Genomic DNA, 26564 nt, shown 5'->3' with positions numbered 1-26564 from the left:
ATGTTTTAATAATTATTGCAAAATAGCATATAAAACTATTCCAAGAAATACATTAAAAAGAACATTATTTAGTTTATATAAAAAACAAAAAAAAAAGTTAATTCAATTTTTTACAAATTTTAATGAACGTGTATCTCTATGTAGTGATATTTAGAGTGACCATTGACAAGTTCACTCTTATATAAGTATAACTTGTCATTGGATAGATGATGATTTTCTATTACAAAAAAATTTTTTATCATTTAGGGTGTTTGATGAACGACATACGGCTGATAATATTTATAGAATAATTAAAGGAATATTAAAAGAATATAAATTACTTTATAAATTTTTTTCAATTTCATTTGATAATGCACGTTCAAATACTGCATCAATAAATAATTTAATTGATATTTGCAGACCTAATTTAGGTGGTAGATTTTTTCATATTAGATGTGCATGTCATGTGTTAAATTTATGTGTACAAGATGGTTTAGAATGTTTTAATAATTTTATTAGTCCAATAAAAATAGCAATTTCATATTTATGGACACATCCCCAAATTATGAAAGAATGTGGTAAATTTTGTAAACAACATAATAAAATATCAAAAAGATTTCCTAAAGATGTGCCGACTCGTTGGAATTCAACATATAAATTACTCAACGAGTCATTTGATTATAAGGATTTATTATGCTCATTTATTTCACAAAATGTGCCACAAATTATATTATATCCTCAACATTGGATATTTGTAAAAAAATTTTAAATGTACTAAGAAATTTTAATAATGCAACATATACTTTAAGTGGGGTTTATTATCCCACTTCTCATTTATTTTTAAATGAAGCTGTTAATATTATTAGAGTTTTACAAGAAGTCGAACAAGATATTATTTTACAAGAAGTTGTTTCTTTAATGAAAACAAAATGGTTAAATTACTATAAAATAATTCCAGAACTCTTTCTTGTTGCATGTTTTTTTGATCCTAGATTTAAATTAGATGATGTCACAGATTATTTGACATTATATTATGAATGTTTGCAATTAGATGAAGTTAATATTCTATTAACTATAACTAATATTATGAATTTAATTAAAGAAATTTATGTTGAATATGCATTAATTTATGGTGGTTCTTCTTCTTCTCTACCACCTATTGCCCCATCATCAACCCAAAATATGAGTTATGGTGATCGTATTATGATGCAAAGGGGCAAAAGACCAAGAAGAACATTAGGTTCCACCTCGGAGCTTGATATTTATTTAACTACTATTTTTGAGTTTGGTGACAACAATATAGGTAAAGACTTTCTAGTTTTAGAATGGTGGAGTCGACACGCATCAACTTTTCCAATATTGACAGCTATTGCTAAACAAGTTCTAGCAGCACCAGTATCAACTGTCGCAGTAGAACAAGCTTTTAATCAAAAGGGTAATATATTGGATGAGAGACGATCAAGTTTGGCTCCCGAATCTATTGAAGCTCAAGTATGCGTGAACGATTGGACAAGAGTCGAATTACGACAACAAGAAAGAAAAGTGGACTTCAATGAAGAATCGCTTGATTTAACTACGGATAGTTCGATGACGACGGGAAATAATACTCAAGAAAGTGGAAGTGAATGATAAGGTAAAGGGGTACTGCCAGCTATTAGACATGCAAAGGTAAGAGAACTACGTAGACTTTGATTCTTCTAAACCCCAAGAAGATACGTAGGAAGCTTAATTGAAAAATTAAGTCCAAGCCTTTCTTTTAAATTTCAATTATTGTAATTAATAATTTAAAAATTAAATTAAGATCATGTATTAGAATTGACGGTTCAATATCGGTTTCGAATCGAAACCATCGGTTCCGAACCGGGGCCATGAACCGGAACCGACAGTTTCAAACCGTGAACGAACCGTCCTGTTACGGTTTCGATTCAGGGTCCTTATATTTTCGAACCGTGAACCGGTGGTTCATGAACCGTGGCCAGGTCTAGAAGAGGTATATAAAAATGTGAAAGAGTACGGAAAAATATGAAGGTGCATGAAAATACAAACATATACATGAAAATACAAAAAAATGCGTAAAAATACAAAATGAGTGTATGAAAATATAAATACGTGTGTGAAAATACAAACAAGTGTATAAAAATATAAATAAATGTATATAAATATATATGAGTGTATGAAAATACAAACATATGCATGAAAATATAAATAAGTGTGTAAATTATAAAAAAAGTACGTAAGAATATAAAAAATATTTATTATATTATTAATATATATTGTATTAATAATATAATATATAATAAACAATATATTTTTATATATAAAAGGGTATTTGGAAATACAAACGGTGTGCATCTTTTTGCATTTTTAAATAACCTTTTATATATAATATATTATTTTTATTTTTATGTATTCGTTTATATTTTTACATATTTATTTATATTTTTACGTATTCATTTATATTTTTATATATCTCTTTATATTTTCACGTATATGTTTGTAGTATTTTTACACATTTATTTATATTTTTATACACTCGTTTATATTTTCATACATTCATTTGTATTTTCACACATCTATTTATATTTTCACGTACCATGTTACATTTTAATACATCTATTCACATTTTTACGCATATCTTCATAGTGTTACACACCCTTTTACACTCTTTCATATTTTCTAACACCTCTTCACAATTTTATGTACCTCTTTACACTTTCGTATATTTTTGCATCATTTCAAATATTTTTGTATTTTTTCAAAAAAACACGTACCTTTTTACACATTTTTACATTTTTTCGAAAAAATACACACATTTTCCTAATTTTTGCACCATTTTAAAAAAACGCATACCTTTAACATACGTGCACAATCCACACATCCTCTTTGTGTAGTTATGTGCATCATTTTCTAAAGATACGTAAATATCAACTATTACATCAGAAATTAATCTATTTTTTATCTGTAAATCTTAATAATTATAAAAATATTAAATTTAATTTATATATTCTTAAAAATAAAAGATTTTTAATAAAAATTAATCTGAATAAAAAATAGAATATAGCGTATTATTAGAATAAAAAATAAAATTTACTGGAAAAGGTAAAATTATAAAAATTATGTCAAAAAAAAATTTATACGGTAAATTCAACGCTTATTTTAATTCATTTTCCTAGCAGGTTTATCTTTTTCCGTCCTGCACCTCCAATGCTCTGTTTTTAACGACGTCGTTTCAGCTTTAGAAGTCTTCTGGAAAAACTTCTCTTTCCGGAGGAGTCTAGAAATTCTTCATCCAAATTCTTCCATTTCTTTCTAGAAATATCTTCTCTTCTCTTATCTTCAATTTATAAATCAACCAAACTCCTCCTTTTGTGTCGCCAATTTACTTGATATCGAGTTGACTCACTGTAATTTCAAACACAGACTTAGAAAATGTCTCAGGCTCTCTCCAGTCTAAGCATACCCCTTCCTCTATCTTGTAAAACAACCTCAAATTCAAGAAAACCCCATCGAGTCCGCAACAATTTCATCATCAAGGCCTTGGCCGGAGAACACCGGGATAACCTTGATCATTTGAAGCGAGCCAGCGCCAAACACCGGCAATCCCAACCCGGGAAACGTGTTCCTCCTGTTGCCCCAACAGGTATTCTACCTTTGAATCCCAGATCCTTGACCAAATTTTCAATCTTTCCGAATTTAAGTTTATTTGGAATATTATACACTTTTTTTTTTTTAAATCTATTTTTCAGGGTTATGGGATCGGTTTCCTACTGCAAGAACGGTGCAGCAGATGATGGAGACGATGGAGAGGGTGATGGAGGACCCCTATACATTCTCCGGGACATGGCCCGCACCTGTGCCGACCGAAACAGGTGGTTACAGCAGAGGAAGAACGCCATGGGAGATAAAAGAAAGTGAAAATGAGTACAAGATGAGGTTTGACATGCCTGGAATGACTAAAAATGATGTGAAGGTTTGGGTGGAGGAGAAGATGCTTGTTGTGAAGGCTGAAAAGGTAGCCCAAAATAAGGAAGACCAAGAGAGTAATGGTGAAGAAGAATGGTCAGCTCAAAGCTATGGGAAGTATAGTTGTAGGATTGCTTTGCCTGAGAATATTGAATTTGAAAAGATCAAAGCAGAGGTGAAAGATGGGGTTTTGTACATAAATATCCCCAAGTCTAGCGGTCATGGTAAAATTCTGGATATCAACGTTCAGTGATGAATTACAATGGTGTCTGTCTACTGTCTCCCCTTTTGTTTTACAGTAATGGAGGGAATAATAATCTTCTTTCTGGAAAGAGGACCAGCTGTAGAGTTTGCAATTGAAATGTGTCGTGTGGAGTGAATTAGTGACCGTGAATAGAAAGATTTCATTCAATTTCCATTTTGCAGGAGTCCCCGGAAATACAATGCAGTTTGTGGTAGTGAAAATTCTAGTTGAAAAGCGCCTTAATAAATGATAAGACAAGACCAACGTTCGAATGAAATGATATATTTATTTATTTGTTTTTATTTGTATTTTTTATGTCACATGAATATATAGCCGTTGAGCATTATGAGTATTAGGCACCACAAGTCAAAACGTTATGGTTCGTTCTTTATTGGCCAAAAAATTATTTTCCTACTAAAATCATATTTATAAAATTTAAAAAATCTCAAAATGTAATTTTTATTAAAATTTTTGATTAGAAGTAAAAATAAAATTATTATTTTATTAATAATTTTAAAAAATAAAATTTATTATATTTTTTATTTAATTTTTAAAATTAATAATTTTATTTTTTAATTTTAAAAAATTATATTTTTTTAGATTTTTTGGCCATGCCCATCATCTTTGATTTTGATAGATCTCTTTGGTTGATATATGTAAATAAATTTAGAATAAATTTAATTGGAGATGAAAATATTAAATTTGGATGAAAATATTAGGTTTTAAGGGAAAAATATAATTTTTTAAAGTTAAAAAATTTTATAAAAGGTGAAATAAATATAATAAAATTTATATTTTTTAATATTATTTTTATTTTTAATAAAAAAATTTAACCTTGATTAATAAGAAAATTTTAGAGTTTTTAAACCTAATAGGTATAATTTCGAGATAACATCTAAACTTGAAAATCTCTATTGGCCTCCGGTGTTTTGATAAAATCTCATTGAGTAAATCACCTTTTCCCTCTCAAGGTTTGGCACAAGAACACTTTTCACCCTTGGTGACATAAATTATACTTTCTCACCTAGCATCAAATTTTATCTAAAAAACTAAAGTTGTGAAGTAAAAATAGTAATATTTTTATAAAAAATGTATAAACAATAACTTTTATTTTTAAATTGTATCTTAACGTTACTAACATGATATTATCATTTTCATAATTTGAAATTTTATAATTGAGTCTATGTAAGATTAGATTCAAACTGAGTTAAACTCAAATTTGGTTTGATTTATATATAGCAGAATTGGTCGAAGTCAAGTTCGAATTCAGTTTGATTCATTTTGAATTCGAATTTTTAACTATTTCGTTATTAAAACGACGTCGTTTGATATTAAAATTTTTAATTAAAAAATTTGATAAGTTTGTATAGGGTTAACTCGTTTCAGATTCATTCGAATTGAATACAAATTTAAGCTTAAACAAATTCGATTCGAATCTAACTTTAAGTCTGTGCAATAATATTAGAAACCGTAATTATTACTGTTGTTTACTTTATGACTTACAATTTAAGTTAACGAAAATCTTATCTTATAATAATGGTGGAAATCTTAACCTATAATAAAAATTTTCAATTAAATTAATAGTAGACAAAAAAGATAAAACAACCTAGTGTTTTTAATGGAAAAATGGATGATAGAGGAGATCAAAAAGCCAATTGTGATGCTCAAATGAAGATGTTAATAATAGAAGAAAGAAGCAAGGTGGGCACTTGGTGATGGAGCTCTCGTAGGCAATGAGACTCGATGCCTAGGTAACAACAATTAGGTGATAAAGAGCATAAATAAACACTAAAAGTAATCGATAGATAGAAAACCAGAGGTGGAACACCAAAAGTAAAATCAATCTCAAAAATAAATTATTGAAAGTGAGAATAGTAACTAAGTTATAATGGATACTACTAAAAAAAAATATAAAAATGAAAGAAAACGAGTAAAATCCAAAAAGGGTTTTTAAATTTTAATTATTTTTAAATGATATGATATGATAATTTTAAAAAATAAAATAATTAGTGATTGCTATGATAAAATTCTTTTTCATTAATTGAGAGTGGTAGAACTAATATTTTATCAGGGGGTGAAATGTTATTGAGTCAAAATCGTGGGTGGCCGTGAATTTAATTTACTCAGTCATATTTGTTCCCTGGAGACAAAAGCCGTTGCGAAACCACCCAATTATATGAGAAGAGGTGTATCTGTCTCTGCTCCAAATTCAAATTTCCATTTATAAATTTCCCTAATAAAGTCTGTTACTTTCTCTCTCTCAATCTCAATAATCTTTTCCACTGACGGCTGACATAATATTCATCATCTTCACATCACATTTATATATAAAAAATTAAAACCCTAGCAAAAAATTAGAATAAATATAGAAGTAGACGTTGGGAAAGCTTTAATGGGTCCAACTCAGAGATTCATTTTTTTCAGATCAAAGATTCAGTCTTTTCTGTACTAAAACAATGAAGTTTTGAGCTTTAAAGACAAAGCGAAACCCCCCCACATTTTAAAGTTTCTTTCTTTTCTGCTTATATCACTTTGTGTCTGAGTTACTAGGTGTTGCTTTGCTTCTCTGGACGACAAGAAACGGACCCATTTGAGCCTCTGAGTCAGTGATTCAAATTCCCGAGTGAATATTATCAGTGAACCCCATTCTGGGTAGTCAGTTCACTCGATAAATATTTCAGTTTTAAACCAAGAAAGCAAGAAGAGAAGGGTGAAAGAAAACAAAGGGTTTTGAGTATATAGAGAAAGAAATGGGTGAATCAGCTGTGCTTTTGAGATCGTTTTCTCATCCATCTGACGCTTCTCGTGAAGCCAAAGAGGTTTGTGTTTGAAACATTGTTTAAAGTTCTGTGCTTCCCGGTTTTCTTTATTATTGTTTTGTTATTTCTATAGGAAATGTTTAAATTAAATGTACATATGTCTTATAAATAATGTCTTCAATATCACGTTGGAAATTGCAGTCAATTCTTGATTTGTGTTAGGTTGGATACATAACTTCCGTTTGTGTTATTTGGAAAAAGCAAAAGAAATGAGGAGAAAATGCTGGAAAGTGCATAATAACTAATAAAAGAAGTTACTTTCAAGCAGTTTTTTCCTCGATAATTTCATAGGACCATTCGGAAATATGATTCTTTAATTTTCTATATGATTCGTATGAAAGCGTTTGTTTCCTGTGATGTATAATGTTTATTTGATGTTACCCAGGTTGTGACTGATCTTTGATGTTGTGTCTCCTATTATTACTTCTTTTCTTCTTATAGTTATGTTTTTGTGTGCTTCATTTGTTGTAGTTATTGAGATTCTTCTGTTTTGTAGGATTACAGGGACAAAAAACTGTGTGGGGTTACAATATCATGGTTATTTATGAATTTTTTGCTTAAATATGGAATGGTTTAGTGAAATTTTTTCATAAGATATATTTGGATTAAAATTCTTATTCATGCTTAATGTTTTTAGGAATAACTATTTGTATAAAATCTATTGTTGTATGACTTTGAAGTGGAAACTCAGTTGGTTTTCATTACAGGGTGATCCTATCTGTGCTCTGACAGAATCAATATCATTTGGGAGATTTTTGTCAGAATCTCTGGCTTGGGAGAAATGGTCAACATTTTCTCACAATCGTTACTTAGAAGAAGTTAAGATGTTTTCTAAACCAGGTTCTGTAGCTGAGAAGAAAGCATATTTTGAAGCTCATTATAAGAGAAAAGCTGCCATGAAAGCAGCGGCAATTGAGGAAGCAAAATCAGCTGCTAGTGATGTCCCTGATTTAAAACATACAAGTGAAGTTCACAATGACTCCCCCATGGATATGGAGTCAGTAAAAGCAAACAGCCACCTGGTCATCAACGAACAACAAGAACAATGTATTTCCAATGCTGACAATGACTCTTCAATGGATTCAGAGTTAGCAATGAAAAAAAATGATGTAGTTATTGACAAACAATGTGAAAATGATCTTCCTGATACTGAGGTAGCCTATTCTGTTGATGGAGATGCGTGCAATTCTGACAATGCAAATAATGAGGTAGAAAATTCTGATTTGGAAGGAGCTGCACTAGTAACAGAATGTGCTGTCAATGTGGAGAATCCTCTCCAAGCTGATAACTTGAAGCAGATTCAGGATGTTGAAGTCCTGAAGGAGATTGTGTCTTCCCCTGTTGAAAACATGCTCAATAAGGTTATATGTCTAGCTAAGCCATTTTTTTTATAATCCTATTTAACGTAGTCTATTATATTTAATATTGTTGTGTATGCTGCAGGAAGCTGTAGATAAAGAGAATTCAGTTTCATTGGGCAAGAAAAAAGGGTCAAGTTGCTTAGTGAAGTCATCAACTCAAAGTAGAGAATCAGGACTGGCATCACATCCCAAACAAGCTCGCTCATTACCACCTAGAAATGTAAATAATGTTACCAAGGAGTTTGTTGGAGGCTTGCCCAAGAAAAAGAGGGTAGTTCCAAAAACCCTCCATATGTCAATTAATTTCACTTCTCATGCTAGTGAACCCAGTAAAGGTTCCCCCAAAATACCCAAAGACAGTTCAACTCCTATACGAAATCCAATCAGAGTAACTCCTATCCCCTGAACACCTTTACAACATTATGCATTTACATAATCATCTGACTGTTATGCATACTTGGAAGAATCTGTTAAATAAACAAGATGACTTCTATTTACAATCTGCAGGCTTCTGTTAATGGGGTATCCAAGCATCTTTCCAAAATTTTCCAGTCAGAAGATAAAAGGTGGTATTCTACCCTAAAAATTGTCTCAGCCAAATATGAATCACTCTCTCTTCTTGCAACATGCTGATAAAACTATTCTGATTACTAACATGATGAGAGTCATTGTTATTGTTACAGGTGTAAAGCACTTCTCAATAAGTCAGTTTCAGGAGGAATGGCTGAAGTTGGGAAATTTCGTTCCCTTTCTACTGAGTAAGAATTTTTGTTACTTAATTTTCCTTAAGCCCTCTTATCCTGTAATTGTTGCCTTAATTAGTCATGCTGTTACTGCATTTTGTATTTTCAGGGCTTGTTTTTTTCCACACAGTGCTCTTAGATTTCATATTATAGAATCTGAAAAGCATCAAATTATCTTGATCTTAAGTACCTCATCCAACATTGATTATATAATATTTGCCAATTTTTCCTTCTATACAAGGATTAAATGTTTATTGACCAGATAAAGAAGTAGCGCTAACACTTTCACATGGAAAATTCTAAGTTATATTTTATTGATTGTATGACAGTGGCTCAGAATCTGCAAAAACCAATGGAAGCAAAGTACGATCTCCAAATATATCCTCTACTTTTAGCTTCAGGAGTGAAGAAAGAGCAGCAAAAAGGAAAGAGGCAAGGATTATGTAACCCCTGTTTATTTCTTATCACTTCATGACTTAAAATGTTACCCACCTTTGATACCTTTTATCTGTTTGCTATATGTCAGTTTTTTCAGAAGCTGGAAGAGAAAAGCAAAGCAAAGGAAGCAGAAAAGGCACAAGTGGAAACTAGATCGAAGGTTTATTTTATTTGAGTTTATTGCAGTGTTGATGTGTTAATTAGGCAGCCACTGAATGAAAATAGATACAGTCATCGTAGCTTTTGAATGGATAAAAGATCTAAAAAAAATACGAAATATGTTGAAGGTTGCAACTTTTCTTACTAATATGAACCAATAAATAAAGATTTGACTTGCCCAGGTGATTGTAATATCTTGCTTTAGTGGTTAGTAAGGGATTGTATGATTTATTTCCTTTGCATGGTCAGACTGTGAAACTTTACAAATTTTCCCTTTCATTTATGCAGGAGAAAACAGAGCATGGCATTAAAGAACTGAGGCAGAGTACTGGCTTCGGTGCTATAAAAAATGAACATTTAAATTGTCGATCTAATTTCCAGAGTAATCTTGCAAAAGAGGTTCTTACATCTATTTTCTCTGTTTAGATTTTTGCTAAACTACTGTAGACCCTTTCTTTTTAGAGTTTTTTTTCGGTTGAAGTCTTAATAAATATGTTGGGAATATACCTTTAGTTGCTGTGGCCCTAGCCAATCATTATTATGCAGGGTAAAGCAGAGCATAATGCTGAAAAGCCGAGGCAGAGTGCTGGCTTCAAAGCGAAACTAAATGAAGATCTGTGTTGTGGTTCACCTTCCCTGAACAATAGAAAGAAGAAGGTTCTTACATTATCTTTATATATCTTACTATTATACCAAAATCGTTATGGTGGAAAGAAATACGAATTGAATTGTGGTATTTATACTTTTGAAGCCTTCAGTTATGTAATTTATGAGTAACAAGTTCTACCACTACAAGATTTTACGCTTGATACAAAAGCCTATTATATTAAGTTTCATTTTGCTGTATTACCTATGACCATCCCTATATATCTTTTGCTGGTGGCTACATAAGGGCAAAACATTTATAAACACCTTTCTAAGAGTTAAAACTCTTGCTTGTTAAAATTCTTGGTTCTTAAATTAGTTTACATTATTTTGTTCTCTCATGTTCATTTAGATGCTTATCTGGTTCATTCTGGTTGGTGGTAATTTGATGAACTGTATCTTGCAATCCCTCTTACTCAGCCTTGGTCACCCAAACGTGGAGGGAAGCCAACTCCAACTGCGGTCCAAGATGCAAGCTCTCGGCCTCCAAGAATACCTTCAATTAGTGAAGAGAGGTCCAAGCACATTAGGGAGCAAAATTACAGTATCACAACTAGTTCAGTCACTTCTCTGCCGAAATTTGTGAGGAAGAAAACTTCTAACACTGTCCAGGTTGCGAGTACTAGACCACCATGGAGGTCTTCAATGAGTACTGCAAACTTTAAGCATGTTATGGAGAAAAATATCCGGAGCACAACTCTATCAGTCACTTCACTGCCAAAGAAGAAATCACATGAGAATACTTCTCCAAATATCCAGTGTTGAAATTTCACTATAGAGGGTGTTCTGTATAGGCTTGCCCTTGGAGAAGTATTGGAAACCTAGAACTACTTGTGTCAATTACTCTTTTTTGGGGATGAAAAATAACCTTTATGGTGTTAAACACGATTCAGATTAGAGTCGATGTTAGAGGAAATTTGTAATTTCTGTTGAGGGCTGCTTTCAACATCAATAAGAAGTCAAATTTGTGTAGTAGTCCCATTACCTGTTGTTATGGTCATTTATGAACAAAGAGTTTTTTGTGGTGCAGTTAGTGAAAGTGCAATAACATCAGATAACTGGCCCATCTGTTTTCACCATGAAACCATGGAGCTACATTTTGGAGAAACCTGTTGATTGGTGACTAATCTTGCATTGCTGATGCCCAAGTATGGTACAAACTACAAAGCAATCTAATGGTAATCTTTTCTTCATTCAATCATGAAAAAAGGGGAAAGCCAATACATTTGATACATGATATTTGTCATACATCTTCTGATACAAGTGGAAACCAACCATCTTATTCTTCTGCTATTTCAACACTCGGGTTCCAAAAAGCTGAGGTGAATGCCAAGCATACCTTATTCTTTATATTGACATCAGTATATAATCTTTCCTTTTGTTTAGGCTGCATGTAATGGTACATTGTATATCTCCAAAGTTGCCTGCCTTTCAGTGCCATATTCATAAACTACAAATCCAGATTCTCAGTTAATTATGTACGTCTACATTTAACTGAGTATCAAATTTCCCCATAACCATACTCTATGAACAAGGGGTGGCCAGCATGCAGCATAAGTCACTACTTCACCCTTCCTTTGTAAGTCAGATCATGTAGTCATGTACATGTGGATGTGTTTCAGGTGCTATGGAAGGCAAGTTCTCTATGTAAAGGTAGAAACACCTCAAGTTTTCCTTTGCAATAGTAACTAAGTCAGTGATATCATTATTGCTAATCAGAACCCATAAATCTTTAGAGCGTACTCTCTGTAAGCCCCCACGACAAAAAGGGCAGGACTGAGATCGCGTATTCCTGAAAATCAACAACAAAGTATATAATGTGTACAATACTTATAACATAATTTATCAATCTCTTTATGTGAAATCTTTTTGAATTATCTATTAAAAGGGGAATTGTAGAGATAAGAATTGAGGGTACCAGTCGTGAAAGCAACTAATGCACAAGGAATGCCCGCAGTTAGGCAATACCATCTTAGTGCAATTTTCCAGGCATATTCCACACTCATTGTCTCTCTCTAAATCTTTATCAGAAAGCCTTCTCCTGTCCTCGATTCTCTTCCGACTTGAAACTTCTGAGCATCGGTTTCTCTTATTGTTTTCTTCCAGCTCAACAAATTCGCCTTCAAGCTGCCTAAGTGAAGGATAAATAACAGCTACAAAAGTAATTTAAATGAACTAGAACGTGAGTGGAAAATAACAGGGGAAAGCAAATTGAATATTAATTAACTACAAGAGAGTAGAGAAAACCATAAAATTCCCTTAGAGAAGCTTTTCTTTCTTTTGAGGACAATGTGGGCTTTCCATCGACATATGCCTGAACAGTGGACACACATACACACACTTGAAGACCTTCATTTTGATAAAAATAAAATCAAAGATAAAGGAAAGTCTACCCCTCTTTATCCTGATATATTTTGAAATTCATGAACCTAATTATAATATACGTCAAATTCCATTTACCCACCTTGTAAACTAGTATGTGGAGCAGGCCTAAGTAACTGGGGAGGCTATCTGTACAACTATAATTCATCCATTCAATTAAAAACAGAACGAAGGGGGCAAATGGGCTATATGATAATCTCATCTGAACAAATTCTCCACCATAATCTTTTGGTATTGCAGCTGCCCTACAAAATCCCAACCAAAGCTTAAGACCAATAAACCCTTCTTGGGTCACACTTGCAATGGGACAGAAAAAAGTACATAAAAATTAACGACTTTGAGACTCAACCAATCTCTACTACAAAACTTAGCAATCAAAATGCAAAACTGTAGATGAATTTGGGAATCTGTAATCCAAATGTACTTTTGTCTTTTCACTTCGCAAAAAGGCATCTCTGACAGAAACTGATGACCACAATAATCAAATTCTGAAACTTTACCTACCTTAACAAAGAAATTCCATCCAAACACCAAAACTTGATTAAAAATTACTATTAAAAGCACAACATGAAGGAAGAAAACCAGTTCCTTAATCTTTTCACCTTTTCAGGACAAAGTAAATAAAATGCACACAATTTCTGCACCTTTCATACAGTGAAAATTTCCATGCCAAATACAGTAAATGGCACAATAAAATAATGAAAGAACATACAAGTTATTGGCATGTTGAATATCAGCTTCAAGAGCTTTAAGAGATTCTCTAAAAGAAGATTTGTTGGGCGGTTTCACCAACATCAGGTTCAGGCCCTTCTTAGCTTCCTGCAAGAAAAACAAAAAGAGAGGCTTTTGGGAAGTAGAGAAAGCAAGAACTTAGGAATATGAAGAAGAAGAAAGATAAGATGAAAATATATAGATACAGAAAGAGTTGTTTAGATTGTTTGCTTAGTGTCTAAATCTTTCATTCTTGAAGAAAAGAAAGGGATACCTTCTCTCTCTGTCTAATATGCTAACTTTCCAACCCTTCTACTTTTGCCTTCATTATTTCCTCCAACTCCAACACCCCGTTTTCATTTCCATCTTTTCATCTCTAACCTCTCAGTCACTTTTCTGCCACCTTAAATCATGTTTCAACAGATACCAAAGTCTGAACTCCCCTTTTTTTTTTTTTTTTAACTTTTTCTTTTTATTATTATTGTCGTGAAAGTTGGTTAATAATTTATCAATACAAAAGAGAGTTGAAATGGCAATTCTAGGCTCCAACTTACTCAATCATGGAGGCCCATCCTTCTTAACTGTGGGACCAGGCCCAATCTGTAATTATATTTTTCATTTTTAAGAGGGTTAACAATTGGGACGATAAATTTTAACCGAACAAGATTTGAATTCAAACTCGATAAATTTGAGTGTTATCAATTTAAACTTAAGTTTGAGGGTGAAAATAAAGACTTAAACACAATTTAAAAAACTATAATTAAAATTAAATAATTTATATATTTATTAATTACTTTATCTATTTAAAATTAAAAAAATAAGATTTTAAATATGTAAATATAATATTTTAAACTTTTGAAGTCGAATGATTAGCATATGAGCTCATTTAATCAAACAACAATAAACTTGAATTTAATTTAAATATGAGACTTAAATTACTCAAATTCAAACTTCTCTTAACAATAATCGAACTAAGTTGTGTTTTAATTAAAACCCAATTAAAAATATTATTAAATTATGAGAGAATGTGTTTCATATTTCATAAATTTAGTCATGTAAATAATTATTTTGAAACACGTAAAGTTAAAATAAAGAAAAAATAATTTATTTTTTATATATGACATAAATTCATCGATTTGACACAAGAAAAGAAAAAGAAAAATATGATGCATATGTGTGCAACTTCTCTTCTGTTCTTCAATCTAGATACAATGAAAATTATGATTTGAAGATTTTTTTTTTTATAATTTTCATTATTTTTATGATAATATGATGTTAGAAACTATGATAAATTTGTCTTATATCTTTCTTCTATAATTAAATTACATCACCACCTAGATGTGTCGATGGCTTGAGTCAAGTGAGATCAAATTTAATTTGGTTTAGCCCATCGTATTAAAATTTGTCTCATTACTAAGCAGCAAACTTTCTCCATAGTTTTTGTACGATATAAAAATTTACAAAAGATGTTTTCTGATTAATCTTTTTTTGTCTCGAGCTAACATGACCTATTGCTGAGTTTATTACCTACAATCATATTTATTTTATAATGCTTCTAAATCTAAATGCATAAACTGAAATATATAAATGAAGAGATAATATTAAAAATTTTTAATAGTAAATATTAAAAATTTGGTTTCTCAAATACAAAAATCAGAAAATCCGATTTACTCGATAGGAAAAATTGAGGGTCTGACTTTTTTAATAAAATAATCTTAAAATTTGATATTTTTAATTAAAAATATTTGATAATTCAATGTAATTATCCCTATGAAAAAACAAAATGGAAATAACACGTGGAAATGAAAGAGTTGAACTTGAGTGGATGTGGAAGTTGACGGTGATGGTAACGTGTTTAATTATAAGGGATGTAGGCCCATAATTAAAGCAGCAGCCCAAGCAAGTAATAAGTCCGCTAAGGTCCGTTCTGGACAGTACATAGGAGCTTCAGCCTATTATTCCCTTTGGGCTGAATTGCCCATATCAAAATCCGTGTTCCGGCCACTCTGGCTGTTCATGGATAAAAAATGGGGCCAGTCTTATGATCTTCTTGTCGCATTGAAGATGTCAAGTCATGAAGAAGAACCTTCCCGAACGCTGGGTGGATCGTTGATATTTTAAAACGTTCAAGAGATTATTGATTTATCGCTGAACTTGGGGTATCTTCGAGTAATTCTTCGTTATACAAATAAACTTATGTTTTATTATAGATATAAAAGTAAATAGTTAGATTACAAACCATTTAAATATGTAAAATATTGCTCAGCAATCAATAAAATCCAATTTGAGGGTGAAGGGGCCGTTGAAGTATTGCTTTCAATTGTATTAAATGTGGTGGCTGCATTTGCCACCTCACTCAAAGTGACAAAAAGGGTTTCTAATGAGCCCAAATCCATAGAATCAATGAAACCCACCACCCATTTAAACTATATTTAAATTTTTTTTTTTTTAACACAAGATCAGACCAAAGATTTTTTAAAAAAAAAAACATTAATCTAAGTTGCCTCTAAAATGATAGAGTAGAATTTTTTTTGCTAAATTTCTTATGAGAATTTACAAGTAAACTTTATATATATGTTTTAAAAAGTAAATAAAACTGTTAATTAAATATCTAAATTTGTTTTATATTCGTCTAATAAGATGGTATTTTATTAAAATCTACCTCCTTTTGATGAAAAACATGAAAGCTCAGGTTTAGATTAATGTTTAATCTTGTTTTTTTTTTAATAATCTTTTTTTGGCGAATAATTAAAGGGCAATTTAATCTGGTTTAAAGTAAAGCACAGATTAGGACAGAGATGGGGTCATTACTTTAATGTTGTCCAATAAAGAAAGAAGCAAGTGTTTATTAGTCAAAGCAAAAAGTGAGTTGGCCTAAGGAACAATGAAAGATATTTTGTGATTTGCAATAAAGCAGAAGCATATCATCGATGCTTTTTGCGTGCACATGGCCGCCCATATCTTCTCCTTCTCTTCCTTCCCATTCCCATAGTTTCATATCAATAATGTTATATGTATATATATATAATATGAATGGTTTTCGGAGTGAATGGCTATGATTTTGGTCACTTTATGGGTTCAGATTGTGTCATAATTTAGTTTTTCTAAGGCAGAAAAAAGGTGAACATGAGATCTTTTTCTTTTTCTTGGGAAAAGAAGATTCCAAAAATCAAAAGCAGAAACAGAGGTGAATGTATGCATGAACAGTTTTAAATTCATCAATCAAAAAAGTGACCAATACTAAGTGGGGGAAGAAGACATTCCCAGCAAGATGCTCAGCTTCTTTTTCACAAAACGCTTTTATTTTCACTCCCTCAAAATTCTGAACCTTGAAAACATCAAAACCCACTAAATGATTTCTTGATTTATCTTCCTGCTGCTCTTCAATGGTTTTGATAATTCATTCTCTGCTCATAATTTTATCTCTTCTATATCTAGCATCTGTTGCACTATGCCAAGTTACAGGTATGCTATAGCTGTTCCTCAAGTTTTGTTTATAGAATCTTTTGAAGTTACTTTTAATTCAATTGAATGCTATTTGAGTAAACAGTTTCTTAGAAGTAAGTTTAGTAATAGTGTAGAGGGTAAAGAGTAAAACTTTGTCAATTCAATATGCATGCAGAGTTTATTAGTGTAGATTGTGGAGGCGCAACTAATTACACTGACCCAAGTACTGGATTAGCATGGATCTCAGACAAGGGTATTATGAAGTATGGAACATCAGTAATGGTGGAAAATCCAAATGGAAACCGGGTGCAGTACCGGGCAAGGAGAGATTTTCCCCCAGACAACAAGAAATATTGTTATACTTTGGGCACAAAAGAGAGGAGGAGGTATCTTGTTCGTGCAACATTTCAGTTTGGGGGTCTGCAAAGTGAAGACTCTTATCCAAAATTTCAGCTTTTTTTGGATGCCACCCGGTGGTCCACTGTGACAGTGTTGGATGCTTCAAGAGTTTATGTGCATGAAATGATCATCAGAGCACCCTCGGGTTCTATTGATGTGTGCATATGCTGTGCAGTTACTGGTTCTCCATTCATATCCACTCTTGAACTAAGGCCCTTGAATCTTTCCATGTATGCCACAGACTTTGAGGACAAGTTTTTCTTAAAAGTAGCAGCTAGAGTTAACTTTGGTGCTTTGAGCAAGGATGATGTAAGGTAAGTTCCCTATGAGTGTTCACAACTTCAGGTAAATTTATAATTCGTGTAAATCAGCCATTTGATATCATCAGTGAAGATTTATCAACATGGCTTTCTTCTCTTAGGTACCCGGATGATCCTTATGACAGAATCTGGGAGTCAGATCTTGATAGAAGGCAAAATTATCTTGTTGGAGAGGCCCCTGGCACGGTGAGGATCAGCACATCAAAAGACATAGATGTAAGGACAAGAGAATACCCTCCTGTTAAAGTAATGCAAACTGCAGTTGTTGGCACAGAAGGTGTATTGAGCTATAGATTAAACCTTGAAGAGTTTCCTGCCAATGCTCGAGCTTATGCATACTTTGCAGAAATTGAAGACTTAGGTGCAAATGAGACTCGAAAATTCAAATTGCAGCAACCATACGTACCTGACTACAGCAATGCAGTGGTAAATATTGCAGAGAATGCCAATGGGAGCTACACACTTTATGAACCCAGCTACATGAATGTAACTCTCAGTTTTATCCTGTCATTCAATTTCAATAAGACCCGGGATTCTACTAGAGGACCACTCCTAAATGCGATAGAGATAAGTAAATACCAAAAGATTGCTGCCAAAACAGACTGGCAAGATGGTAAGCATAAGATCTTGTCATATTTCTTTTTGTCTGCTTTGGTGGTTCTTTATTAGGAAGCATTAGTGTTCCATGCAGACACATGGTAACCTTTAAATGTGCATGACAAGTATGCTCGGATGAATAATTGCTAGTTTTGCTTTTAATTGTTAGTGGCTGTACTTGATGCTTTTCGCTCCGTGTCTGATGGAAGCAATTGGACAAATGAAAGAGGTGATCCTTGTGTCCCGGTTTGCTGGGAGTGGGTGACATGTAGCTCAGCTACTCCACCAAGAATTACAAAAATGTAATGTCATAACACTTTTTATTTTAAAAAATCTGCTGTTCATACCAGGATCATTCTGTTGATTCAACTATCTGATAAACTTATAAACAAGAAACATACTTTTCCAAAAATGATTTAATGTAATTTCCAAGGACTCCTTAAATAGCCATTTGAAAGGACAGAAAGTGGGTTGAAACTGGAAACCTGATATTGAAAAAACTGATGTAGAAACTCGTATATGTTTATGCAATGCTCAGTATTGAAAAAGCACATGTTTAGAAGTCTACAATAGTATTTCTTGTGAGAGCAATACAAGATATGGATTCTAATAACCAGCTAAACAGTTCCCTGTCAGGAAAGAATATAAAGGGTGAAATCCCATCTGGCCTGAATAATATGGAGGCATTGACAGAGCTGTAAGTGCTAATGTGCTCTAAAGATGATTTATTAGTCTATGCATCCTTTTTGCTGTTCTGTCTGATGGCTTTGCTTTTCTTAGGTGGTTGGATGGAAATTCTCTTACAGGGCAACTTCCTGATATGAGTAATCTTATCAATCTGCAAATTGTGTAAGCTGTTCAATTATTGCCTTATCATGCACTTAATTATGTCAAGACGATATTTGTTCTTTGGTCATGTTAGCATGTATAGGAAAACTAACTAGTCCATAACATCTTTCTTTTTTGCACCTGCAGGCATCTGGAGAACAACAAATTAACTGGTTCATTACCTTCATACCTGGGTAGTTTGCCAAGCTTACAGGAATTGTATGTGCTATTGTTTTTAAAGAAGCATCCATTGAATTGGGGTTTGACAATGCATAATTTTTGTAAAATTAATTTTAAAAAAAACTTATTTCAATTCAATGTAGACAAGTTCCTTCTGGTGCATGCTTTAATACTAAATGTGAGATCTACACATGGCAGGCAGATAGAGAACAACTCTTTTAGTGGAGATATACCTCGAGCACTATTAACTGGAAAAGTGATCTTTAAGTGAGTATGCTTTTACTTTTTTTGACCATGAATATGCCTCTGATTAATGTTAATACTATCTTTAGAACAGAATTATTACCACATAAGGGCTTGGACTGAATCCTTGTCATCTATGACACTGATAACTTAAACTACATTAAAACATGCTATAGGCACACATAAACACACACACAAAAACCATGAATAAATGATTACATTGTGTTGTGTACAATTGCGAAGTAGGCGTCAGCTGCAGAAAAGAATATTCAACATGTCATATGAGAACCAACTGCATTGCATAAATCAGTGAAAACACTTTTGGAATCCAACATATCAATGGCTTAACTGTATGAAAATGCTCATTTAATCTCAATTTCATAAAATTATAATTGATAGCATATAGCCTGGCTCTGAGGATTTTTTAACAGCTACTTATTTTATCTGGCAGATATGAAGACAATCCTCAACTACATAACAGGGCACAACAAAAGAGGCATTTTATGATAATACTTGGAACTTCAACTGGAGTAATTGCTATTCTCTTAGTTCTGTTCTTGGGAAGTTTATTATTACTGCGTAACTTTAAGAGAAAAGTATTAAATCAGAAAAGTGATGACAAAGGTGTGTAAGGCTTGGCGTTTTCTACTTGTTACATTGACTGACCTACTTATCCTAGTAATTTCTGTTTCTCTGCTGTATCCATCAGGTGATTCCTTGAAAATTAGCACAAAACCTTCGACTGCCTATTCAATAGCACGGGGTGGACCTTTCATGGATGATGGTGTAGCATGCTATATTTCACTTTCTGAACTAGAAGTAGCCACAGACAACTTTTCTAAGAAAATTGGCAAAGGAAGTTTTGGTTCTGTTTACTATGGAAAAATGAAAGATGGAAAAGAGATTGCAGTCAAGATGATGGCTGACTTATCCAGCCATGCAACAAAGCAATTTGTCACTGAGGTTGTTTGAAACTCAGCTATACCTCTTTGCTCATTTATATCCATATATGTTTATTTGTTGAGAATGAACTGATTGTATAGATTAGCTGGGGCCAATCCCAGACTTCCAGTAGATAGCCATTCAACAATTTATGAAAGTGAAGGTCTCTAACCAGGAGAACGCTTTTGCAGGTTGCTATTCTGTCAAGAATTCATCATAGAAACTTGGTTCCTTTGATTGGATACTGTGAAGAAGAAAATCAACGAGTTCTGGTTTACGAGTATATGCACAATGGAACCTTACGGGATCGCATACATTGTCTGCTTTCTATCTTTAAATCTATTTGTTTATTTTCTATTTTCCAGCCTTCTCATTGTGATATCAAATTATAGAACTAAAATCTATTAAATAACTTTGTGCCAGGTTCTATTAACCAGAAGCCTTTAGACTGGCTTACTCGACTACAAGTTGCAGAAGATGCAGCCAAAGGTTTAGACTCAAACTTAACAGTTGTTGGTAATAGTGCATTAAGTCAAATTTCAGCTATAACATAAATCTAGATCTTTTGTAGGGCTTGAGTACTTACACAATGGCTGCAACCCTGGCATCATTCATCGAGATGTTAAAACAAGTAATATTCTCCTAGACAATAACATGAGAGCAAAAGTTTCAGATTTTGGACTTTCAAGACAAACTGAAGAAGGTTTAACACATATATCAAGTGTAGCACGGGGAACAGTGGGCTACCTGGATCCTGAGTAAGCCATACTTACATTTTTTGTCACAACCAACCAAGTATCTCCTTACATGTGCTTAACATAGTCATTTAACAGGTACTATGCAAGTCAGCAATTGACTGAGAAGAGTGATGTTTATAGTTTCGGGGTTGTTCTCCTGGAATTGATCTCTGGAAAAAAGCCTGTCTCACTGGAACATTTTGGTCCTGAAATGAATATTGTTCATTGGGTATGCCTCATTTGACGACTTTCAATAATTTAGATGTACATTTGTGATTTTTTTCTAATCCTACTACCCTGTTGACATCCTGCGACACACTAAGATTCTAGTAGTAAAGTCATGAGAAGCTAAGTCATTTTTGTGCAGTGACAAACAATTGAATTAAATACTAAACTCTGAACCATCGTTGTTTTGCAGGCAAGATCCCTGATTCGGAAAGGGGATGTGATAAGCATAGTAGATCCTGTTCTGATAGGAAATGTGAAAATGGAGTCCATCTGGAGAATAGCTGAAGTAGCCATACAATGTGTTGAACTACGTGGTTTCTCCAGGCCAAGGATGCAGGAAATAGTGTTGGCCATACAAGATGCAATCAAGATAGAAAAAGGAAGTGAGCAAAAAGTATCATCTGGTGGTTCCAAGGGACAATCTTCACGGAAAACTTTACTGACAAGCTTTCTGGAAATTGAGCCCCCTGATGTCTCAAATGGGTGCTTAGTTCCATCTGCTAGATAATTTTGCAGCATCCTTTCCACCTAAACTACACTTTGTATTTCTTTATCGTACGATTATGGAGATTGGGGCCGTAAGGAATTACTTTCACCTCATCTAACAGTACATTCACTTCTGTTTCACTTGCAAGCTTTTGCAAAAACAAACTGCAAATGTGTAAATGTTATATGTATTCTGATTTTTGTTGAATATAAGTTTGATGTTTGTATTATGCACAACACATACCGTAGTGCAATTTCCTACTCTTTAAACTAAATTACTGTTTTATCCTTTATTAATATTAAGATGAAAATATTTTCACCATTTAAAATAAATTTTAATCATCAACATGTTTTTAATTTTTTTTAAAATTAGAAAAATACCCTTAATAAAAATTAAAATACAAATGACCAATTTATTATCCTTTAATTTATCAAATTAATAATTATAATTTACTTTTTTTTTCTAAAAAATCATCTTCACTTGTTTTCTCTTTTTATTCCTTTTCATTCCATCATCTTTAGATCTTTCCTATCAATTTTCATCTTTCCACTCTTCATATTTACCAACAACATCATTGTTGGTCATTTTCTTTTTGCTTCCGTCATTTTCAATAACAGTCTCTTTAAATCATCTTTATCATCAACATTATCAATCATATTTCTTCTCTAGTTATTTTTATTATTAGTCATCTTTTTTCTCTCAGTAATCTTTATCACCACTCTTATTTTTTAAATTTTTTAAAAAAATCTTATAATAATAATTGAATTGAAAAGAAATGAATGAAGAAAGAAGATGAAGATATAAATTTACATTTATTATAAAGAAATGAGTGAATGGGAAAATAAGATGGAAAAGACAAAGATTGATTTTTATTAAAAAAGAAATAAGAGAGAAGGAAAAAAAACCCATAGTAGTAGAAAAATGAAGCTTGATAAATGTGTAAATATTATATACAAGAGAAAATTATACCCTTTAAACGTTTTTTGAATGGTCTTTTTTAAATTTTTTAAAGATTGACTTTTTCTTTATATGATTATTAAGATTTTGATGGATACTTGGATATTGGATTACCTAAAATCCAAATATTTAATGAAGAAGAGCCGTGATGTTATTGGATTGTTGTACAAAATTGAACATGCTTATTTAAAATAAATGGAAAATAATATCTACTTCTCTTTTCCCTGGTGTGTGTTAGGTTTTCAATAAACCCCTTGTCTTAAGCTTACAATAATTTCATCATAATACCTAACAACCTCATCCAAATTTGGTATGGAATTTTGATTATCTGGCTGGCACATACACAAAAGGCCAAAAGACTTGTTCCCACCCAAGGTTTGATGTAATTCCAAAGTCTCACTTCGTTAACCTTCAAAAATTCGAATACTCATATAACTTTAACCGATATTTTTAATATAAATTAACTCATAAATCAGTGTTTAGGTTTTTAAAAGTTAGAATATGAGACTTTGGGATTTTATCAAACCTTGGGTGGAAACAAGTCTTTAGCCTACACAAAATAACAATGTAATTTACACGAGGGTTTGATTCATCATACAAAAGCAAATTAAAATATTATTTGACCTCAATTTCAGGGTTTCTTTTGTTTCTAACCTTGATTGTCATCACAATCATGCTTAATGAGACAAATTAGAATAAGGGTTGGGCACTAATGACTAATCTGTCTAAAATATTGGCCAAAAGCTTGTTTTTCAACTAAGATTGGCATAAACAATAATTACTATCATTTAAGTTTCAAAAAGCTAGATTCTTATTTATTATCTATTTTCGTTAATGAATTTTATTAATTTGAAGGACATGAAGGCCATTTTGCGTGGATTTGTATATTTTTTCTTTTGAAAAGTTTTAAGGGTGCACTATAATTTTTTAAAATAATAGGAGTGTTAATGGATTTTTAGGTGGTTTGGATATTGAAAAGAAGTTTGGGGTGTTTTCAAAATTTTTAAAATTGTAATACGTCCCTTGTTAGTTTAAAAAATTATTGTTACACCCTTTGAGCCAAACAAACATAGTAAAATTGGTTAAGATTTTTATATCTTTTAAGAGTCTAAATGATAAATTTTTCAAATTAATAAAAATATCAATAATTTATTATTTATATTAAGTATTAATGACGGTTTTATAATTTTACTAAAATGATAACAGTCCATTCTAGATTAACCAAACAAATTTCTTAACAAAAATGGATGATAAGTGAATTTTTGGTTTTTTAAAACTTAAAGTGAGAATTTCAGCAAACCTTGGGTGGAATGTAGTGATTTGACCCAAAATATTCAACAAACAAGAAAGCAATTTCACAAGATAACCCTTCATCAAGCAATCTTGGCTATCATATCATACATAATATAAAAAACCCCAAATAAAATAATGACAATAAAGTATAAAATATTTAATACAATCCATCATGCGTATAAAATATGGTATTTTATAATATAATAATTCTCCGAATAAAAAGATTAGATAAGAACAAAAAATAAAAATTAAATGAGAGCATCTTAAATCAACCCTCCCAAGGTACATAGGCAGTGCAGGGAAAGAGATAAAAGAAAAAGAAACTTTCTTGCAACTTGTAGTATCGTGTATTTTTTCTCTGAGGATAAGTGGAAACGTAAGTCATTGTCAGAGCCGCCCCGCTGTATTCATTATCAAGAATAAAGGCAAAGATAAAAGCGGGAGGAAGGAGAAGAAGCCCACTTTCTTTTTTTCTAGTTCACTTTGTGTTTATTTTTTGTTTGGTGGATTAGGTTTCTCAGAAGTGTTTAGAATCCATAAACAGACAAAACCCAGTTGCTATTTATCCTCTTTTACAAGGGTCTTTATACTCTGTGACATGGAGATGATGCATTATCAGTTGGCCAAGTCTTCTTACCAGGAATCGCTCAAAGTTTTGGAAGCCGATATACAGTATGCAAATGATCTGTAAGTTACAATTTCAGCTCTTTGGTTTTCATTGAAATCTGGTTGTTTTTGTAATTTTTCGTTTGCTTATGTAGTTTATTAGTATCGTGATCCACTTTATAATTGTTTATCTGTTACGCTAATGGATGAAAAGAAGCAAACTTTTTGTGTTGGATTCTGATTCGTGTATGCAATTAATGGCCTTTTTTTTTTAGGAATTGCAGAAGATAATCCCAAATGGGAAAGAGTGGAATTTTTCTCTGTCGCTAGTGTTGTTTTGTAATTTAATAGGGGTATTTGCAATCAGATTTTCAATTTTAGCAGCATAAGTTCTTTTTTTTTGGAATTTGATCACTATCATGTTTGGATGATTTTCTTAAAGTTTTAGGGGCTTATGTTGATATTAGTGATTAAGATATATTACACTTTTTCTAATTAGATTTCTGGGGTTGTAGGGCTGCTTCAATTCCAAGGGGGAAGGCTGGTGCACGACTTCAAATGAAATTGGTTTACAATCACTTTGCTCCCCTCTTTTGGTTTTTATTACAATGGATGAATTCTTCCTGCATATGTCTACCACCCAGATATCTAAACTTCGTCAACATACTTGTATATAAGGTTGGTTTGTCTTCCGTAGCAAATTGATTCTTGATGTTTGATTGGTGCAATTTTTACCTGGTTGCCCTGTATTTCATACAGGTATATGCTGATGGTCAATCTAGACTATCTTCACACGGAAGAAAGGCAACAATTAGGGAATTCTATGGTGTGCAAAATTCCCTTCCTGTTACTGTTAATATATCTTTAGATTAATTCTCTCTGGCTCTGTTTTATTCATGCTTTCCGACTTTGTCATCTAAATGGAAACCAATTTGCAGGCATTATATTACCATCTCTTCAACGGCTCCATGGTAGTTTGGGTGAATTTGATGACAACAAGGAAAGGCATACTGACATTTTGAGTTTTGATAGAAGAAGAGTGGAAGGAGATAGCCGTTTTGCGAAAGTTGATTTGGAGAGAGAAGACGAATGTGGGATCTGCTTAGAGCCCTGTACAAAAATGGTGTTGCCTAATTGTTGTCATGCAATGTGCATAAAATGCTACCGCAATTGGTAAGTGCAAATCTTTTGTCCACCCAATTGTCTTTTGTTGTGAAAGTTTGGTGTTTAAAAGAACTGTTTTTACTTATTTCACTTATATAAATTCTTCCAAATAACAGGAACACAAAGTCTGAGTCATGTCCTTTTTGTCGTGGTAGTTTAAAGAGAGTTAACTCAGAAGACTTATGGGTGCTTACTTGTGATGATGATGTGATTGATCCTGAAACAGTTTCCAAAGAAGACTTGTTGCGGTTCTACCTCTATATCAATAGCTTGCCAAAATATTACCCAGATGCACTCTTTTTAGTTTATTATGAACAAACACCTAATCTGAGGAATGCATGTGAAGAATGATGTACAGATAGAAAGGCCGACATGTAAATGTAAATAGAGTCGGCTGAGGAAAATTATGTCATTTTTACTCAAAAAGACCACCCATATTTGAACATTATGGAGATTGGGGTGTGGTATCCCCATTATTGTTGTCAAAGTTCTATTTCAAAGCTGGAAAGCACATTTTCCTTGCAAACATGTTGATATTCCACGGAGAAAAACTTCAAAATATGTTAGTTAATAGCTTAAAATCTTCTACTCTTTCTGAATGGCTGTATGACACTAATGGATGAGCCCATATAAAACTCCTATGGCTGCATTGCACATTGCTTTCACTTTACTGTTTCTGCAAATGCCAATTA

The 26564-nt window shown here is 32.4% G+C and overlaps 5 protein-coding genes across 8 annotated transcripts; 4 read left to right on the top strand and 1 right to left on the bottom strand.

Annotated features, from left to right (window-relative positions):
• The first annotated feature begins 3167 nt into the window (after window positions 1–3167).
• On the top strand, window positions 3168–4360 carry LOC123212697 (small heat shock protein, chloroplastic-like). The gene is made up of 2 exons (XM_044631827.1): window positions 3168–3619; window positions 3726–4360. The coding sequence occupies exons 1-2, from the start codon at window positions 3409–3411 to the stop codon at window positions 4193–4195; spliced, it is 681 nt and encodes a 226-aa protein (XP_044487762.1). The 5' UTR covers window positions 3168–3408; the 3' UTR covers window positions 4196–4360.
• Window positions 4361–6386: 2026 nt separating this feature from the next.
• LOC123215016 (protein WVD2-like 7) lies at window positions 6387–11384 on the top strand. 2 transcript variants are annotated; one of them, XM_044635049.1, is made up of 10 exons: window positions 6387–7005; window positions 7713–8366; window positions 8449–8754; window positions 8874–8932; window positions 9050–9124; window positions 9439–9541; window positions 9636–9707; window positions 9995–10105; window positions 10253–10363; window positions 10757–11384. In XM_044635049.1, exons 1-10 carry the CDS (start codon window positions 6937–6939, stop codon window positions 11114–11116), a joined length of 1920 nt encoding a protein of 639 aa, XP_044490984.1. In that variant the 5' UTR covers window positions 6387–6936; the 3' UTR covers window positions 11117–11384. The 2 variants fall into 2 exon arrangements, with proteins under 2 accessions (XP_044490984.1, XP_044490985.1); XM_044635050.1 differs by having other exon boundaries at window positions 6388–7005; window positions 10772–11384.
• A 140-nt stretch (window positions 11385–11524) lies between these two features.
• LOC123215018 (E3 ubiquitin-protein ligase AIRP2-like) lies at window positions 11525–13878 on the bottom strand. 2 transcript variants are annotated; one of them, XM_044635053.1, is made up of 6 exons: window positions 13719–13878; window positions 13446–13552; window positions 12816–12978; window positions 12599–12665; window positions 12270–12504; window positions 11525–12143 (listed from the first exon to the last, which is right to left on the bottom strand). In XM_044635053.1, exons 2-6 carry the CDS (start codon window positions 13526–13528, stop codon window positions 11936–11938), a joined length of 756 nt encoding a protein of 251 aa, XP_044490988.1. In that variant the 5' UTR covers window positions 13529–13552; window positions 13719–13878; the 3' UTR covers window positions 11525–11935. The 2 variants fall into 2 exon arrangements, with proteins under 2 accessions (XP_044490988.1, XP_044490989.1); XM_044635054.1 differs by lacking the exon at window positions 13719–13878 and having other exon boundaries at window positions 12816–12973; window positions 13446–13707.
• A 2492-nt stretch (window positions 13879–16370) lies between these two features.
• On the top strand, window positions 16371–22088 carry LOC123215015 (probable LRR receptor-like serine/threonine-protein kinase At1g67720). The gene is made up of 15 exons (XM_044635048.1): window positions 16371–16909; window positions 17067–17604; window positions 17712–18223; window positions 18377–18509; window positions 18833–18904; window positions 18988–19056; window positions 19183–19254; window positions 19414–19482; window positions 19910–20082; window positions 20168–20421; window positions 20592–20718; window positions 20824–20889; window positions 20972–21158; window positions 21234–21366; window positions 21556–22088. The coding sequence occupies exons 1-15, from the start codon at window positions 16831–16833 to the stop codon at window positions 21871–21873; spliced, it is 2802 nt and encodes a 933-aa protein (XP_044490983.1). The 5' UTR covers window positions 16371–16830; the 3' UTR covers window positions 21874–22088.
• A 2266-nt stretch (window positions 22089–24354) lies between these two features.
• On the top strand, window positions 24355–26471 carry LOC123215017 (E3 ubiquitin-protein ligase AIRP2-like). 2 transcript variants are annotated; one of them, XM_044635052.1, is made up of 5 exons: window positions 24355–24789; window positions 25224–25386; window positions 25468–25534; window positions 25647–25881; window positions 26028–26471. In XM_044635052.1, the coding sequence occupies exons 1-5, from the start codon at window positions 24701–24703 to the stop codon at window positions 26221–26223; spliced, it is 750 nt and encodes a 249-aa protein (XP_044490987.1). In that variant the 5' UTR covers window positions 24355–24700; the 3' UTR covers window positions 26224–26471. The 2 variants fall into 2 exon arrangements, with proteins under 2 accessions (XP_044490987.1, XP_044490986.1); XM_044635051.1 differs by having other exon boundaries at window positions 24365–24789; window positions 25989–26471.
• Window positions 26472–26564: the final 93 nt, after the last annotated feature.

This window comes from Mangifera indica, chromosome 4 (genome assembly GCF_011075055.1).
Source record: "Mangifera indica cultivar Alphonso chromosome 4, CATAS_Mindica_2.1, whole genome shotgun sequence".
Taxonomy (NCBI): Eukaryota; Viridiplantae; Streptophyta; class Magnoliopsida; order Sapindales; family Anacardiaceae; genus Mangifera; species Mangifera indica.
The sequence above is the reverse complement of the archived record's forward strand: the minus strand, read 5'-3'. Positions and strand labels throughout refer to the sequence as shown.